Source organism: Canis lupus, chromosome 10, assembly GCF_003254725.2.
Source record: "Canis lupus dingo isolate Sandy chromosome 10, ASM325472v2, whole genome shotgun sequence".
In the NCBI taxonomy this organism is placed as follows: domain Eukaryota; kingdom Metazoa; phylum Chordata; class Mammalia; order Carnivora; family Canidae; genus Canis; species Canis lupus.
Genome location: NC_064252.1, coordinates 13,344,051 through 13,363,663, shown reverse-complemented (window position 1 = coordinate 13,363,663; position 19,613 = coordinate 13,344,051). Strand labels below are relative to the sequence as shown.

General features: G+C 42.3%; 1 protein-coding gene across 1 annotated transcript in view; it reads right to left on the bottom strand.

Moving 5' to 3' along the window:
• Positions 1-19,613, bottom strand: part of LGR5 (leucine rich repeat containing G protein-coupled receptor 5) — a 127,031-nt gene that overhangs the window by 59,251 nt on the left and 48,167 nt on the right. Inside the window, exon 2 of the mRNA XM_025476591.3 lies at positions 10,318-10,389. Coding sequence (XP_025332376.1) covers positions 10,318-10,389 — 72 coding nt within the window. The remainder of the gene's footprint in view (positions 1-10,317; positions 10,390-19,613) is intronic.

Below are 19,613 nucleotides of genomic sequence, written 5' to 3'. Positions count from 1 at the left end.
TACTTACACGTAATGTAGTCTTTGTTAGGGAGCACAGCAGTTATGTAGCAGCAGGGCTACTTAAATAATCAGAGCAGGATGAGCTTGAATATGATAACCCTTATGATTTAAAAGAAGACATTTCTGGGGCGTCTGGGGGGCTCAGTCCATTAAATGTCAGACTCCTGGTTTTTGGTTCAGGTCATGATCTCAGGGTTATGAGATCGAGTTCTGAGTCGGGCTCTGTGTGGGGAGTCTGCTTGAGATTTCCTCTCTCCCTCTCCTGCTCCTCTACACTCCCCTCTCTAAAAATAAAAATAAATAAATAAATAAATAAATAAATAAATTAATTAATTAAAAGAAGACATTTCTGACTACTTAGCAAATTCATGCTTTGCTCCTAGAAATTACTGCTTTATTTTCCAATTTTTTTACAGAGTACATGAGACCCGGACAGCACACATGCCATCCTTGCAAAATTAATTTGTTCTAGAAATTTGGTGACGGCTAAGATCAGGCTTGATGGTAGTAGTTGCCCCCGCTCTTCCTGTTCTGAAGCTCTGGATGACACCTGCTGATTTCCAGTGTTCTGGTACTGTTTTCCTTCTCTGTGATTTTCTGATATCAGTTTCCAGTGACTCTGTTACTGTTTCTAAACGTCTTTTCATTCTTCTGGGTTGTGATCAATAATTGTAGTTAAACTATCACTTAAACATGAAATCTCTAAAGTTTCCTATTCCTGCATGATGCATCAAAATATTCTCATGTGAAAAAGTTCTTCTATAATAAAATTAGCAAGAACTGTAATAATTTTGTAATTGATGACTTTCAAAAGACAAAGTGATGAAAACAAACCTCATGGTCAATTCAGATTGGCCATTCATTATTCAACTCTACGGATTAAGTGCTCTTCTTGCTTTTGGGGCCACCCCGTCCATTGATGAGTGTGGTTTTGGGTTGTCCTTAAAGGAGCCAAGTGTCTGGATGATGAAGAGTTAGACATAAATAGGATGAAACTCTTAATGAGATGTCATCTACTAATCTTATCTCTGCTGGATGTAATGCATCATCTTTGTAATTGACCAAGCTCACCGTGGTGGGTTTTCTTTTATAAGATGTCCACGCTACTCAGAAGGGCCCAGATGCTTAGACATTAACCCACTGGTATTCATCTTTGGTAAGGTTTGCTGAAGCCTATTTAGCAGTCTTGGATGCAAGGACCTTGAAATCCTATCAACTCTTTTTCTTCCCATTGGAAGAAATAAGTGTCTTTCCTAATATGTTTCAAGAAATTGTGATTTTCAAAAAAAAATATGGTTTCCATCCCTCCTCCTCCATAAGTTAAGCATATCCCATTGGTCAAGTCCAGTCAAAAATCGTTCTTTTTTTTCTGTGTATTTGTGAGCTATCCATTTTGTTTTCATTATTAGGATAATGATATTCAGATTTCAAGTTTCAAAGGCTAAGACCACTGGAGTGAATAAATGAACTCTTCAGGGTAACAGAGAATAATACTTCAGAGGGCATAAAGTCCTATGGTTTCTTTAATCACAGACTAGTAAAGTTCAATATTAACTCCTTTGTGAGGTTTCCCTTAATTACTTCAGTCCACAGTCAACTTTCGTGTAGGACATATTTTATGTCTATGAAGGTTCATTTTCTACCTTTTTATTTGTAGTTTACCCCATTGGATTATAGATTCCTAAGGTCAGGAATCTTACTGCTCCCACAGAGCAGGTAGCCGAATCAATAAGTATTGATGGATCATTTGATCTTGTTTCTAAAGACAGTTGGCCATCGTGCTACAGTTGCTTCTGGTCTGGCATAACTATTCCAAGATGCCTGGTCAGTCACATAACCAGACCAGAAACAGCTGAAGAATATTCCTTCGTTATGTATCAAATTTAAATTCAGCAATTTCTTTGAGTACTTAAAATTTTTTTAAAAAATTTATTTGAGAGAGATAGAGAGCACGAGCAGAGGGAGGGGCAGAGGGACAAACAGACTCTCCACTGAGCAGAAAGCCCAGTGCAGGGCTCAATTCCAGGAACCTGAGACCATGACCTGAGCCAAAGGCAGATAGATGCTTAACCGACTGAGCCACCCAGGTGCCCTTCCTGTGAGTACTTCCAATATGCCACATACGGTGCTTTGTGGCGTAAAAGTAGTATCTACCCCTTATTAGTTAATTCATAAGCGCCGGGCACAATGTTAAGTACTTTCCATATATTGTTCTATTTAATTGTTATAAAATCATATTAAACAACACGACTATTCCCCTTTTACAGAGGGGAAAATGAGCCTGAGAGAGGTTATTTGCTCATGCTTACATAGAAAAGTTTACACAAGAGAATTTGGTTCATCATAGCATTTTGGCTCAAAAATTTGAGTTTTTAACCATTACTTTGGCTAAAAGTAGGGTGCTCCGGAACTTAGGTTGGTCAGGAAAAATCCATCTAAAACAGGAAGAACACAAGGACACAAATAGCTGCATCACTGTGGTTTAGGCCAGAAGAAAACCGTACTCACTGCTTCTTACTCAGATTCCTTGATGGCTCTCCAGATCTTTGCAACCTTGTTGCTCTCGCCACTATCACTGGCAGTCTCTCTTTCTTCTCGCTAGCCCTCTTTTAATTCTCATCCTCCAAACATAGATGGTCCTCAAGTTTCTGTCCTTACATCTTTTCTTTTTTCTCTGTCTAGTGTGCTCAAACTTTAGTGTGTATTGTCATCTCCTGAGAAGCCACAAAAAATTCAGATCCCCAGGCCTCAACCCAGATTTAGTGAATCAAGAGTTTCTAAGGGGAAGGATTCAGGGATCTGTATCAGCCCAGGTGATTTTAATATGGGTGAGGGCCACACTGGGAAACACAGAGCCTATACCTTCTCTCAAGGTTCTCATCTGCCCCAGCACCTTCAAAAATCACTTCTTTTTTTGTTTTGTTTTGTTTTTTAGAGGAAGAGAGAGGGGTGGAGAAGAGCAGAAGGAGACGGAGAGAGAGAATCCTAAGCAGGCTCCTCACCCAGCATGGGGCTTGATCTTACAACCCTGAGATCACGACCTGAGCCAAAATCAATAGACGCTTAACTGACTTAGCCACCCAGGTGCCCCGCAAATCACCTCTTTGTAAACAACTCTCTAGTCATTATTTCTGGAACACAGTCACCATGCTCAAGACTCACATTCCAACTGTGTTAATGACACCTCCATTTGGATGTCCTACACGTATCAAAACAAGACATCCCCTGCCTCCAAAATATCAGTTGTTGCCCTTCATTGAATTCCCTGTTTCACTGACTACCTCTCACGAGTCTTCTGGCATCTAGTCTCATAACTTTACTCACAATCATCTCTCACCTTCGGACTTCCATTTGACCCCCTTATCAATCAACTGATGAGTCCCTGACTGTCTTCCTGCGCTGTGATGCTTCCATATAACCCAGTGGGTCTCAGCCCACCTGCAGAGCTTTAAAAAAATTCTGTCTGGGTCCCCACTGAGACCCATTATAGCAGAATCTCTGGGAATAAGTCCCAGTAATTAGTAGTTTTAAAAATGCTCCAGATGATACTAATGCATATGCGAAGATGGGAAACTCTGAAATAGTTCTCTCAGTATAATATTGATAAGATCAACAAAAGGCCTTTATGGTTTCCATTCCCAGAAACGATGATTCATTCATTACTTGTTGGAGAATTAGGAGAGGTGATTATTTAATGGATTTTAATAGTTATCCAGAAGAGACAGTAGGAACCTGAACTATGTGGTGATAAAATTGAGCAAACGAATGGGAAAGACAGTTGTGGAATTGTGGGTTCTGGATCTTGGAAATTGGCGGATACTGGGGGTGAGAGAAAGAATTACAGAACAAAAGGAGTGACAGACACAGTGATCACAAATTTGGGTAAGAATGCTGATGGCAAGCAGGAAAGGCAAGAGAAAAAGCTTGTTGGGGGGGGCTGGACGAGGAAATCTGGTTCTGCACTTGTTAGGTTTTAAAGTATTGGTAGGCTAGGTGGAAGTGTCACTTGGCAGATGATTCTCAAAATGTGGACCTTAGACTAGTAGTACCAGCATCCCCTGATAATGTTATATAAATGCAAATTCTTGACATCTTCCCCTCCCACGTCCAACTTGGTGAAGAAATGCTGTGTTGGGTCTCAGTGATAGGTTTAGCAAGCACTCCAGAAGATTCTGATCTCACTAGAATTCAAGAACCCCTGGCCTAGAGTAATGGTCCTCAAATTTATCATGAATCAAAATCACCTAAAGAGCTTATTAAAGGCAGTTTCCTGGGCCCAATCCCAGAATTTCTGATTCACTAGGTTGGAATGGGGCACAGGATTTGCATTTCTAACAAGTCCACGGGAGGTGCCAATACTGCAGGTCCAGGGACCATGCTTTGAGAACCACTGGTGCAGCGGTCAAAGACAAAAGAAATATTGATTTGGTGGTCATCTATCTTAACAAAAATAGTTCAACTCTTGGGTTTCTTTCCAGACAACTGCAGTTGTCTCCTAATGGGTCTGTAGCCTCCTATCAGGTTCCTCTGCTTCTGTAATTCCCCAATCTCTTCTGCATACAGAAATCAGAGAAATCTTCTAAAATCATAAACCCTATTGCTTCACTAGCTCTACGCAACCCTCCAATGGTTTTCCGCTGCTCTTATTTGAATTCTATACGTAGCCTGATTGGTCGTGCATGATCTCGTCTTTGCTTCTCCAACCTCATCCTGTGTCAATCCCCCTGCCTCCGACTATGTTTCAGCCCTGATGACCTTATTCCATGCCCACTGACATGTCATGTTCTTTCCTACCTCAAGACCTCTACTTACACTACTCTTTTGCCAGAAACATTCTATCCCAGCCCTTAGGACCACCAATGTCCTTTCATTCTCCTGATCTCCTGATCTCAGTTTAGATGTCATCTTCTTAGAGATACTTTCTGATCCTTGTCCTCTCTTGTTAGTTATTCTCCACCTGTGTTTGTGTTCTTCCTCACTCTTGATACAAATAGCATAGGTGCTGGTTTCCTCACTGAGTATATCTGTCTCTGACTAAACTGTGAGCTCCCCTGGGATGGGGACCTGTTGAATGAGCGGGTGAACCATAGCAACTCTTCTCTGTTACATTCCTGGTGGCTCCATAAAGATGTATTCAATGAATGAACTGAAAAGTACCTGAGAAAGGAAACAATGAAATGAACTGCAATGATCTGGGGAACACCTACATTTTATAGGAGTTGGGAGTGGAGGGGAAAGGATGCTAAAGAGAAAAAGAAGAGGAGCCAGAGAGGTAGGGCACTTGCAGAACACTGCCAAAAATGTCATAACAAAAGGTACATACACGTGTGCACACACCCGGGGACAGCTCCTTAAATGTCTATCTCTAGCTATATGGGTAGACATTCGGAAGAGAACCAAAATAACTGCCATGAAATAACATTAGAGAAAAAGAATTTCAAAGAGGCAGCATTTTTCATCATTTGCCAGACCTACAAAGACAAGGGACTGAGCACTGTGACAAAGCCAAGGGGCAGGAAGATTACTCACGGGCATGAAGGTGTTTCCACTTTACTAACACAACCAGTATGTGAATTACAGTTTACCAAAGTTCTTTCATCATCATTTCATTTGATCCTTAGGAAAAAAAAATCTCAAAAGACAGGCAGGACAGCTCTCAGCACTTTCAGCAACATGATGAGGAAGCAGAAGTAACAAGCATAGATTGTGCTTTCAGGAAGTTTGGTGGTATTTCTCATTACACATTTCATCTGCAATAATCGGTATCTACTATTTATGTAGAGATTCTTCAAGGCCAACCATAATATGAGCAAATAGTTCCAAGGAACAATAGTAACTTAAAAACAGACCTCCCTAGAGCTTCTCATGTTTCCTTGACGGCTAAATCGAGTATTTGATTCCAATAGCATTAGAATCTGGAAAGATTTTAAAATACTCCTCGGAAACAAAGGCCTTCAAACGCACACTGTTTAAAATGGTAACAGTTCATTTTCCCCTCTGGTTTCACCAGCCTACGAACCTAAGTTTCATGGGACCAGTAGATGTCCGCCCTAGGCATGCTCTCCCATTAGCTCTTCTCATCTAAATACGCTCTGAGGGCTCAAATGTAGGATCTTTTATTTGTCCAAAGAGCGAACATGAAGACAAGTCCTTGTTAGAACCAAATCAACAGAACCAAGAGAGACACTGTTGGAGAGAAACGCAATGAGTGCACGGATTGTCCCAATGTGGTAAAGGGCCATCCCGCCCTGATCCTGTAAACCCTTTAGAGTTCACAGCTTGAAACAACTTTTCCTTCCCAAGTCCTGGATCCCCGAGTGGCCGCACAATCGGGCTCAGGAAATAGGAAAGAGGGAGGTTAGAATCTTCCCGAAGGTGCTCCCATTTTGCTAATACAGCTCAGGGCATGAATTAGAGTCTAGCAAAGTTCTCTCATCATCATTTCATTCGATTCTCAGAGACATCCCAAGACGCAGGCAGGTAGCTCTCACTGCTACCCTCGCAGGCCCAGCGGGGCCAAGTGGATTATCAGCTAGGGAATGGCAGAGACAGGACAAGAGTCCTGCGTGTTGCCTCTAAATACTGTGCTTTTTCTCTCTACACAGCGCAGCCTTGCCACACTCATACGATTTTTGTTTTTTGCTTTTGTTTCTGGAAGGAAAAGGCTCTCCTCCTCTTTGCCACAACAGGACATTTGGCCTGTGCATGTTTGGTCACCATGCAGAGTTAGGAAAAGGAATAACAAACGATAAGCAGGACATGAGTGTGCCAACACACGTGGCACAGGTAGGAAGCATTCCAGAATGTCACGAGGAAGGGGAGACCATGAACGGTGATCGCTTTTATTCTTCTTAAACACTTGCTTCAGGCAGTCACTTTCTCCAGTGATTGTAATAACCGTGTATTTCTAAATGCGGAGCCAGTGAGTGCCTTTAGGATTTTCTGGATTCTTAGAGGAGTTTATTTATTTTATTTATTTTTTAAATTTTTATTTATTTATTATAGTCACACACACAGAGAGAGAGGCAGAGACACAGGCAGAAGGAGAAGCAGGCTCCATGCACTGGGAGCCTGACGTGGGATTCGATCCCGGGTCTCCAGGATCGCGCCCTGGGCCAAAGGCAGGCGTTAAACTGCTGCGCCACCCAGGGATCCCTCTTAGAGGAGTTTAAACTGTGACACCTTTGTCAAGCTCCGGGGACGGACGAGGGATGAATCACTGTCTCTTTTTCATTCCTCCACAAACGCACAGACAGAGAATATGACAGACCGATCATTACCAAACTCAGTTTAACACAACACTTTAAAGGATTCAACTGTGCAAACTGCTGTTCTAGGCCCTGTTAGGGGAGAGAAATGCACGGACAAACCATGTGCAATTCCTAAGCCTCCCTCAACTTTGTGAGGGTAGCTTCGAAGGTGGGTTTGAATCTTAGCCCTGACACTTAACCATCGCGTGATCTGGAACTGGTTCCTTATTTTCTCTGTTCGTCATTTCTTAAAAAACAAAAACAAAAACTAAAAAACAAAAAAAAAAGAAAAGAAAAGAAAAAAAATCTACTTTTATGGGCATGATCTGGAACCAGTTCCTTATTTTCTCTGTTCATCATTTCTTAAAAACAAACAAACAAACAAACAAACAAACTACGTTTATGGGGCTGTTAGGAGGGTTTATTTATTTTTATTTTTTTTATAAATACTTTATTTATTTATTCATGAGAGACACACACGGAGAGAGGCAGAGACACAGGCAGAGGGAGAAGCAGGCTCCATGCAAGGAGCCTGATACAGGACTCGATCCCGGGACCCCGGGGTCACGCCTTGGGCCAAAGGCAGATGCTAAACTGCTGACCCCCCAGGGATCTCCTGTTAGGAGGGTTTAGTGGGAAAACGTGTATATAGTGTTTTGAAAGTTCCTGGTACAGAGTAAACCACTATTTGTTGTCCTTATAATATAACATGTCATTATTTTGAAGCTCTTACACTCTGGAAGAGAAGAGAGACTTAAGCACAGCTAAGTCTGATAGAAATGATCAGCAATCTAACTGAGGCATAATCGCAACGCTCTGCAAAACAGGTGCTTTCTCGTTATGGTTTGTTTTGTTTTAAAGACAACACCCTAAAATTAGCCTTGGGAACAAAGGAATAAACCAAGGGGAGTTGAGCATTTCTCCAGGTTCTATGAATACTATGCCCTTCTGCCACGAAATGAAAAACGATGTCTTCGAAACATCAGTCAGATGCAACACAGGATTATATATGTGAAAGCGGTCTAGCTTTTGAATTCCGCAAGTCAGCCAGCTCAGCAGAGGGAATTCCAGAACAGAATGAAAAAACTAGAATGAATAGCCCTTTAAGGGTCCCTGCGATTTCTGAAATTCCGTGATTCCACGGTCGACACGCTTAATGGACTTTCCAGATATAAAACTAAGACAATACAGAAAAATATCTTTTTCAAAGGGTAGTCCCCTCCCTCTTTTTTTTTTTTAAATTTTTCTTCCTTGAGTTTTCTCAATTACCTTTTGAAAAAACGGCCTTGGAACAGAATTAACGTTTACTTCATGAAGAAAGAGGAGTTATTTTGAATGAGTTGGGTCGAGGAGGGAGGAACTCTGCTGAACAAAGTCCTTGGGGAAGTGAATGGTTTATTGATTCAGTTCGTGGTCTACAGTTGAGGTGCATGTTGACTCAGGACTCAGGCCTGTGCCATCGCGGGGCGTGAGGACATTTAAGAGGAAAGCAGAGCAAATGCACACCTTCGAAATACGGTCTGGGAGGGTGTAAATGGGACTGAGCATCATGTATTAATTACAGTGAGGAAGGGAGGATGGGAAGGATGGAAATCAGGAGAAAAACCTTACTTGAAATTTGCTACAGGTAACCTTTAGAAATATTGGCTAGTGTCTATCCCATCCGTTTTTTTTCCTAAGGCAGCTAACTGTTCACATGTCCTGTTTTCTCAGTATTCATTCACGCGTGGGTTCATCCAGCAAAAAAATGCTGGTTATTTATAACATCCAAGCCTTGACCAAGATGAGGAGGACTCGGCCCTGACCAAGGTTACTCTTCAGTGATGGAAATCGCCAGAGAGAAAAGAGAAGAGGGGCGAAGGGGAGCCTGGACAACCCCGAGCGAAAACCCACAAATGATACAAACTTGCTGGACAGTCTCATCATCTGAGCCCTCCCCCGGCCCCCACCGTATCCCTGGGTAATAATCTGGGCAGATATTCAACTGATTTCAGTAGTAAAACAACAGCACTTGCTAAAAATACAAGGCCATCAAAAATACAGATGAAACCCTAAGGGGGGAGACTTGAGAATACCCTCCTTCTGAAAAGGTGGACATAGTGTCATGTGGTTAAGATGGAACATTCCTCCCACTTCCCGCGGTGGATCACGCAGCACTTGCACCATTACAATCACTCTCCAGATTGGACCCTGACTCCCGGACTTATGAAATAAGTATTTTCAAAAGAGGTCGTTGCCTCCACACAACTCCTTTAATCAGCAGTGGGAGGACTGACTCGGGCCGTGGTGCCAAGCTTTCTTCGCGGCGCCTGCGACTGCACGGGGCTCCCTCGGCCTCCCTCACTCCAAAGGGTAAGAGGATCACATGAATTTTTAAATGCAGATTTTTGGACTATACAGTTCTTTTTCATCTTCTGGCAAGTGATTACGAGACTCAATCAAGATTCTTCTGTGTATCATTAGCTAATTTTAGCTTCCTCCCTTTTTATTTACTTATTTATTTATTTTTTGCAGTGACTTTGGGAGAGCCCGGCCTCAAGTCCTCTGTGGCTTTCACGTCTTTCTGCTCAAGCCTTGAGGGCAGCTCAATTAGGGAGTCGGAAAATAGTGATTAAAAGTGATTAGGCCGCGACGATTCGGTGCCACGGAGCGTGGACTCCGTCCTCTCCGTCACAACCCGAACCGAGCGGCAGTTTTTGGTTTTGATTATAGCTTTACTTGCTATTTTTTTTTTTTTAATAAACATGAGCCGGTATTCAAACTTTTAATATCCTGCTGCTTAACTCTTTCCAAAGAGACATCCAGCGCTCTTAAACAGCTTTTGTTTTAAAATTTTAATTTGTTTGGCCGGGTCTCACCTTAGAAAGTTGTAGCCTCATGGTAAACTCTTGTATAAGTTGATTTCCAGAATCAGAGGCAATTCTTTTTTTCTTTCCTCCCCTCCCAACTAAGTGTTTCCTCATGTGCCAAGATTGTTGGTGCTGACAGCTTTTTTTTTTTTTTTTTTTGCTTGTTTTCTCGGGCCTTGGTCCGTCTGGTCCCCCAGCAAGTGCGAGGCGGTACTTACAGCTCCTCCAGGAAGCGGAGACGGGCCAGGGCGCTCGGGGGCAGCTGGCTGATGTTGTTCATACTGAGGTCCCTGGAGAGGAAGGACAGACAGCACGTGAGGGGTTGCGAGCGCCACCGCGGGGAAGTCCAGCCGCTTGCTGCACACGCTTTCAAGCAAACCAGCCAAACCACCCCACTCCTCTGCTTGCCAGGTGAGCTGCTACTTTGCCTCTGAAGCACAGCCTCCCCGCAGCCCCGTGCATCCCGGGTGCCCTGTGCCACAGTAGAGGAACTGCAAAGGATCCAGACTGTTCCCGGGCATGGTTGTCCCACCCCGTGGTTTTTTTTTTTTTAATATTTTATTTATTTATTCATGAGAGACACAGAGAGAGAGAGAGAGAGAGGCAGAGACACAGGCAGAGGGAGAAGCAGGCTCCCTGCAGGGAGCCCGACGTGGGCCTCGATCCCAGGTCTCTAAGATCAGGCCCTGGGCTAAAGGCAGGTGCTCCACCGCTGAGCTACCCAGGGTTCCCCCCACCCCATGTTTGAAATGACATGAGGCAGACAGCAGAGGGACCAGGCGTAACTCGGGCTGGGACAGAACCCTACGTTGCATCTTGCTCTGAATTTGGCCACAAAGAGCAACGTCTTCAGCATGCAGCTCTGCAAGTCTACAAGCACCTTGTACAAACCACTGTTTTGATTCAAGAAAACTTAAAAAAACAAAACAAAACAAGACAAAACAAAACAAAAAAAGGCCTATTCCCTCCTTCTAACATGTTCCCTTTGCAGGTTCTCGGATTGCATTAAATACGTGAAATGAACCATAAAACAAGGGTGTAATGTGATCCTGCTCCGTAGCACACTTCCTGCTGGGCCGGCACAGTAGTTCCTGGCACAGGAAACAAGCCACTTTGGGCAGAACTCAATCAATTTTTGTTTTAAGGGAAACGCCGTGTAATTAGATTTTATTCTGTTTTTTATGTTTCTATTTCTTTACTGTCTCCCACATAACCCTACAGCATGGTTGACATCTGCCATCTGTATCGCAGAGGACAAAAGATCTACGGTGGTGGGACAGATTGTCATCAAGACCGGCTAAGACTTTATGCAACAGTCAGCGGAAGGTTGACTTAAAAAAAAAAAAAAAAAAGTCCTCCTTGCTCAAACCTGAAGATTCAGATTATATTCAGGATTCATTATGATCTCAGGTCAGGTGTACAAACTTAAAACTTCGCTCAGGATAAGACAATGGGCTTTTTATTAATTATTTAAAAGTGGACTCAATTGGCATAGGACATGGTATTAATTTTCGGCGTCCGACGTGATGAAGTGATATATGTCTATACTGCAAAACGATTACTGCACTAAGTTAAGCTAACATCCATCACCGCACATTTTTTCTTGCGATGAGAACTCTTAAGATTTACTCTCGTAGCAACTTTCAAATAAACAACCCAGAATTATTAACTATATTCATCCTGCTGTACCTTATATCCCCCGAAATTTGTTTCTCATATAATTGGAAGTTTGTATCTTTTGACCACCTTCACCTATTTCACCCATGAGCTTTAAAAAAAATCCGAATTATTCCTGTTATTTAAGTGGCCACCCCCATAGCGTCTGACCAGCTGATGTCAGTATGGATTGCTTGGTTCCTTTATCAAATATTAACTTTTTTAAAAAAATAGATTTTTATTTATTTGAGCGAGAGAGAGCAAGAACATGAGTAGGGCAGAGGGAGAAGCAGACTCCCCAAGGAGCAGGGAGCTAGACGTGGGACTCGATCCCGGAACCCCCGGGATCACGAACTGAGCTGAAGGCAGACGCTTAACCAATCCGGCCACGCAGGAGTCCTTAAATATTAACTTTTAATCATTGATGGAAAGAATTGAGGGATCGATCATTTACTCTTTAACAAGTCAGCAATATACAGGGAGATAAATTATTCAGTTTAAATGTTTCAGATGTATGCTTAAAAAATTATAAATTTTATTATCTGCTACTGAGCAGTTTATAGCTGAGCAAAATGCTATATTCTCAAGCACAAACTAAACCATGCCAAAAATACACACTAAAAAAACCCTTATGTTTCCGTTTATTACAAATCGGGGTGATTTTCGGTCGAGGTAAGAGTGCCAAATAATTGATTAGCAATTTAAATTTGTCATGCAGATATTGCTGTGTAGTAGCAAAGGTGTATTAGTTCACTGAACAGACATGGATTAAACTACTCAATGAAGTTTCTGGATTCCTCACGGGGATGTACAATCCCTGCGACGTCTAGAGAGATCTGAGGTGCTCACTTATGTCTCGTTGACAGCCCACTTACGTCCTAAAAGAATCAAGGGGGTTTGCTTTGGGAGCACGTTGATTAGCAACCCTGATCAAACCAGTTCCAACGTCAAGGCAGCTGGTAGGGCTGGCACGAAGTTTCCTGGCCTCTTGGGTTTGCCTGCGTGATGTGCAAATGAGTTTGGGACAACCTTCGCTCTTGTCTATATGCAGAAAGCTCTAACTAGAACAAGGGAATTAAATGTTAAGGAGATTCATAAACATTGTTGTTTTGACTTATTATCCTATTATCCTATTTGACTTATTATCCTATTTCAGGTTCCTGGCAGTGCAGCTTATATAAGCCTTTGCTCCCAGGGTTTCCCCTGGAACAAGTGTGTAGTGTCTTGGGTTTGAATCCTGACTCTCCCCCTTCACAAGCTGCATGGTCTTGGGAGAATTAATGTCCGCGTGGCAGGCTTCCTTGTATTTAAACTCTAGTGTCCCTGGATGAGTAGTTTATGCTATTAGAGTATTGCTAGCTGTTTCCAGTCAAAAGAGTGACTTGTTTCTTTCTTTCTTTCTTTTTTTTTTTTTGAGTGACTTGTTTCTTAAAGAGTGTGTCCCCTTCCCAAAATGATTTAGTAACGTCTCTGTGTTACCTGATGCTGGGGGTTCCTCTCAGAAAATGAGCAAATGCTGCTAAACTGTCCCTTTACCACTATTTTCTAAGACATATGTTTTCTTTTTTAAAGATTTAATTAATTAATTAATTAATTAATGTATTTATTTGGGAGACAGCAAGTGGGGAGGGCGAGCGAGAGAGAATCTGAAGCAGACTCCCCGGCGAATGCAGAGCCTGGTGTGGGGCTCAAACCCGCGACTGCAAGATCAGACCTCAGCTGAAACCAAGAGTTGGATGCTCAACCAACTGAACCACCCAGGCGCCCCGAGTCTGCTTTCTTTTAAAGAGCTTCCAATGCTGAGTGAAGTAAGTCAGTCGGAGAAGGACAAACATTATATGTTCTCATTCATTTGGGGAATATAAATAATAGTGAAAGGGAAAATAAGGGAAGGGAGAAGAAATGTGTGGGAAATATCAGAAAGGGAGACAGAACGTAAAGACTGCTAACTCTGGGAAACGAAGTAGGGGTGGTAGAAGGGGAGGAGGGCGGGGGGTGGGAGTGAATGGGTGACGGGCACTGGGTATTATTCTGTATGTTAGTAAATTGAACACCAATAAAAAAAAAATATTAAAAAAAAAAAATAAAGAGCTTCCAAGCAATGCGTGTAAGCTTATGGCAGAAAAACAGCTTCTAATATCAATAGGGTAAAATGAAAGTGGGCCTCTGAAATATAAATTCAAAGCAGATAAGGTAAAAAAGAATTTGTCTGCATTCCCTTTTTTCTTGTGTTAACCTTTGCGTTGATAGTTAAGTGGAACACGGGGCCTCTAGCTCGGTGCTTCCCAAACTAAACTATCCATCCTGAAAGACCAACTTTAAAGAATTCTGAATTTGCCGTGGGTTTAAAATTCTTTTTTTTTAAAAAATAGTAAAATTAATTACTAGAAAAGGGAACTGAAAACACTAAAATGCATAAAACAGGAGCTGAATACTTTGTTATGTGATTTGACAGAGATTATTCAGTTACTATAAAAATTTCCAAATCTTTACTCTCAAATTCTTATCTGTTGTGGATCAGTAAAAAACCGCCTTGTGCTGGGAAGGACGCTTCCCTGGACCACTCTTTGATTAGCAATGCTCTTCTTGGTTTCATGTCAATTTTGAGTTAAAAATTATAGAATGAGAACATTAAAACTCTGTACAAAAATACTCTCTTTCTTACTTAAATGATTTGTAAAAACCTTTCTTTTTAGTATTTGGTCTCTCTGGCACCCGGAACACATATAACCTTAGCAGGAAATCAGGAGTCTTAAAATAATTTCCAAACCCGTACACGTTTATTTTTCAAAACGATGATTTTAAAAGGCGGCCTCATGTTGCACCATATTTTGTCTATAATTCAGTTTCCTAACATTGGTGAAACAACGTGATGGATTTCTTTAATTTTTTTCATCTTTTGCCAAGATGTGGGAATTAATTTTGAAGAAGTGGCCACCATGCACCAAGATTTCATAAGACACGGAGGGTTTACTGTGACAAGATGCTCAGATATGTTCACCCATCCTGCCCTGCCTCTGACCCCGCTCTTGGTGGTGGTGTGTTGATGACCATGTCTGGAAATCTAGAACCGGGGGTTGCAAGGCTCTATGGGAGCAGTTGACTGTGTATTGGAATCACCTCAGGAGCTTTATGGGATATTGAGGTCTGCGTCCCATCCCCAGAGCACCTGAGTTGATTGGTCTAGTATGGGCACGGAGATATTTAAGACCTTTTGCTGTGATTGGAACATTCAGGCAAGGAGCCCCCCCCGCCCCCAAATTTCCAGGTGAGTGCTCTGAGCTCTGTGACTCACTTAAGAATTCAGGAGGCCTAACTGTTCCCTAGGAATAGACTTCCGTCCAAACAGACGGTAGCTCTCTCCTGCCAATGTCTTCGTTGCTTGCAGCTCTATTGTTTTTCCTCATTTGACAAATGTGAGTTGAACATTAATTGTGGGCAGATCTAGGGACCCAGTGGGGAGAATCAATCCCCAAGTCATCTTCAACTTTTCCCTTTCCTGCTTTCCCTATGTCCTTAAAACACCCAGTATTAATTCCATACAGCTTTCTTCTGGATCTGGCCTCCCTTCCTTCTTCCTGGCTGCTACCTTTGGTCAGGTCCTTGTGATGGGGATCATGGTTGTGCTCTCCATGCGGTAATCACTGAGCCCCCTCATACTGGGTCTAGTTCATCTTCTACGCCCCAGCCAGTGAGGTCACCCTGAAGAGCCCATCTATGTGGGCTCAGAGCCACTGTTAGCCAATAAGAAAGGCAACCCCTCAGGTGCATCCACAGGAAAAGGGGCCTCCTCTGTAGGTGGGCATGTGAGCGACAGAAAGCATCCTCTTGTTTGCACTGAAGCAGAAGCACAAGGGGAATGGTTTGCAAGCAGCGCCTGGCCTGGAGTTCAGCCCCGACGGAGTAGTCCCCGTTCAGGGCAGGCTTGCACAGCTGTGGCCATATGGGCCTCCTCCATCTGAGAACTCCTGCAGGCTCCAGGCTTCGTAGAGGAACGAAGGCCTCAACTATTTAGGCTCTTCACGATCTGGCCTTAATGTGTGTTTCCACCTCTATTTTATGTCACTTTCCTCTCTGCATGTGTGGGCCAGTCACACACTTGGAATTCTTAATGTTGCCCTTTGCATCTGTTTTTACACATGTGATTTTCTTTCCCTAGAATGCATTAGCCTCTTTATTTCCAAATGCCTCCCACCCTCCCCTCACCCCGATTCAAGATCTAGCTTTACAGACCCTTGTGTTTCTGACACAGGCTTTTATCTTTCCAGCTTAGTTTTCTATTTCAGTCTCTAGTCCTTTGATACCTCCAGTACGAAAGCTTTGTCTTCGCCCAAGAATCTAGCTTAGACCACACATTGGTCACCTGGATCGCTACCTCACCCACACCCTCAACCCCCTGGTCCCTTGTCTTTTGTTTCATTCTCCTGGCAAAATCCCAGCCCTGGAAAAACACCATAATTCATTCTCTCTGTTACTATCCCAGGGTACTGAGCACTACTAGAAAAGGGAAACTCACAAATGTGCAGACTGGTGACTATAAATTCATGATCTTTGTGGGTTCTCAACACAGCTGCACAATCCTGTTATTTGGGATTGCTCAATTCACTCCCATAGGAACTGTGGCCAATCTTTACCACTTGCCTCAAAACTCTTAATCAACAATGACTCCCATCATGGGACACCTTCCTTCTTACTTCACAGAAACAACCGAGATTCTGTAGGCCACCAAACATGAAATAAATAAATAAAATTCTTATTCTTTTTTTTTGTCCCCTCCTTACTATACCCATACTTTTCTACTTGCTTAGCCTTGCTTATGGGTCCCATCCCCTCTACGATGCTATAGCTCATTACTCCATGAATAATTCCTTCCACTTCCTCTATTTTCCACCTATTTTTCTTCTCTCTCCATGTATAAACAGAATCGAGTCTTTTCCACTATTAAAACAGATGGGAAGTGGGACCTTCCAATTTCATGTCTTCCTGTACTTGCTACTCAGTCTTTCCCATTCCCTTTGGAGTTGTTTATCGTCTACCATAGTAGTCTCCGCTCCCCATCCCTATACCTCAATGAAATTGTTCTTGCCAAAGAAACAGTGACCTCCATATTGTCAGATTTAAGGAACACAGGACTTACTGAGCCTCTTTCCTGCATTAGATTTGCTCTTTCTGGAAACTCTATACTCTATTGGTTTCCAAGTCATCATTCTCTCAGGATTCTTTCCATATTTTCCAACCTTTCTACTTTATAGGCTCCTTTGTGGGATTTTATTCTATTTATTCCGTAAATGTCAGTGTTCTCTGGAATTCCGCCCTTGGCCTAGCGCTCTTCAATCTCTGCCCTTTCTTCTTGGAGATTATTACTTACTTTCATGGGTTCAAGTGCCTCTTAGATGCCCATAACTCCCCACATCCATATTCCTCGTCTTAATCCCTCTCCCCTAAATTTCAGAACCATGTAATCTGATTTCCTTCTGCATACGTCCATTTAGCGATCTTGCAGGAATGCACCATGTCCAAAATGGAAAAATTATTTCCTGTTCCAAACTTGTTTCTTTTTCTGTAGTGCCAGTTTCTAGTGAGTGCCATCACTACCTCCCTGTCAAAAAGTCCAAATCTTAGATACTATTCAAGTTTTCCTTTCTTAAAATTTTCATCCTATCTGCCTATCCTCTTGTCCTCTCTCTTTCCTCTTCCCTGCTACAGCTGCCTCAGTCATCTGAAATTGTCTCCCAACTCTGTGGTTGCCTGCTATCATCAGTCTTATCCCTTTAGGCTCACCCTCTAATGACTAGAGATACATCCAAAAATGCAGAATTAGCCAAATGACCATCCTACTTAAGACCTCTCAGTTACTATAATTTTCCAAATGAAATCCACATTTGTTAGTCCTGCGTACAAGCTCCATTGCGCAGCACACCGATACTTCACTACTCTGGCATATTGACTTCCCTTCTGTTTTCAAGGCTCAGGTAAGATGTCATCTCCTCCTGGGAGGAAGAGGAGGAAGCCTTTGCCCCAACTGCAAGGTTAGGGTAAGTGATTTGCCCTCTGTCCTCCCATATCATCCAGACATTTAATGGCATCATATTGAAGTGATGCGTTTATGGGCCTCTCTCCTACAGTAGGCTGGGACTCCTCATGGTCAGTGGCTGTTTTTTCGGTTTTTGTTTCTTTTCCATTAGACTGCTTCTAGTGTCTAGTTGAGTCTTGCCATAAAAGAGAGACTCGGTGAATGCTGAATTGAACTCTCCTCTACTGTGGCCTTCCTGTAAGTGAGCTGATGATTTTACCTGATCCATTTAAAAAAAAAAAAATCCTGTTTCTCATCAAATGGCTACATTGCTTCTAAGTGTGAGGTATATATCACACTTCTAGTATTGGACACTTTTGGGAACAAGACCCACTTGGAGGGTACCCACCTTCCACAATGATTGATTTTTGCTCAAAATTAGTGTTACCCTTTTTCTCTTCAGTCAGCCTGCTTCTGTCCTAGAGATTCCTCAAAGATTCTTGTTCATTGAAAGTTCGCCTTCTACTCCCATACCCAAGTGCCTCTACCTTGCTACTATTGCTTCCTCTTCCTGTCCTCTTCCCCTCCTCCTCCTTTCTCTTCCTCTCCTTCTTTCTACTTTTCCCTTTCTCCTCTTTCTCCTGCTAAAATATCTTTCCTATCATTTCTTTAGATACATTGTGGGAGGAATGACTGCATTAGGTACTTAATCCACTGTCTTAAAATCCAGCTATTCTGTTTATATGGGAGACTCAGTACATGCATCAGTGAACAAAGAGGACATTCCTTATAGTGTGGCTATTAAACAAATTAAGAAAACAACTCCCCAAAATGGTTCTTTAATCTCGGCCACCGTTGAAGACAAATATTTTCTTCTTTAGCAGCGCAGTGCTATTCCCATTTCTTCTAAGCACAGTCATTTTAAATTCATCTTGGGAGATCCAGTAGCATTTAGCTTTCTGCCAGATACCTTTGCTAACAATGGATCCAGGCTGGAGCCATTCCAGCACTTTTTAAATCGATCACTTTTCAAATATGCTTCTAGAGATAAGCCCTCCTGTGAACTTCAAAGGGAAAGGTGCAGGCTTGAGTAGCATTTTATGATAGTATGAATAATGTTATTTCCACATAATTTTCTCATGTCATTAACTTCAAAATAATGTATCTTTGAAAAACATTTTTTTATTGAAGTGTAACATATATGGGAAAATGAACAAATCTTAACTGTCCAGCCCACTGAATTTTCAGTGTGAACATACCTTCACAAATCCACACAAATCCAGAAATAGAACCTAGTCATTGCCTCAGAAGCTCCCTTATGTTCCCTTCCACCCACTTCTCCCCCAAAGGGAACCAGTCTGCTGACTTCCAACATTTTATATTAGTTTTGCTTGGTTTTGATCTATCTATATATAGAATTACACGGTGCATAATTATTTTTTTAAACACATTTTATTTTTTATAGCGGTTTTAAGAGGACACTGCAGAAATTTCCCATGCGCCTCTTGCCTCCACACATGCGCAGCTTCCCCTGTGATCAACATTCCCCACCAGGGTGGTATATTTGTTACACAATTGTAACAAGCAAAACGAACCTATTGAAGCTTCATGATCACCCAAACTCTGTAGTTTACAGGAGGGTTCACTCTTGGGGTCGTACATTCAATGGGTTTGGACAAATGTATCCACCATTATAGCATCATACAGAGCATTTTCACTACCCCAAAATCCTCTGTGCTCTATCTACTCATCCTTCCATCCCCAATCCTCAATCCTGGTTATCCTGAACCTTCTATTTTCTTCATAGTTTTGCCTTTTTCAGAACGTCATATAGTTGAAATCATA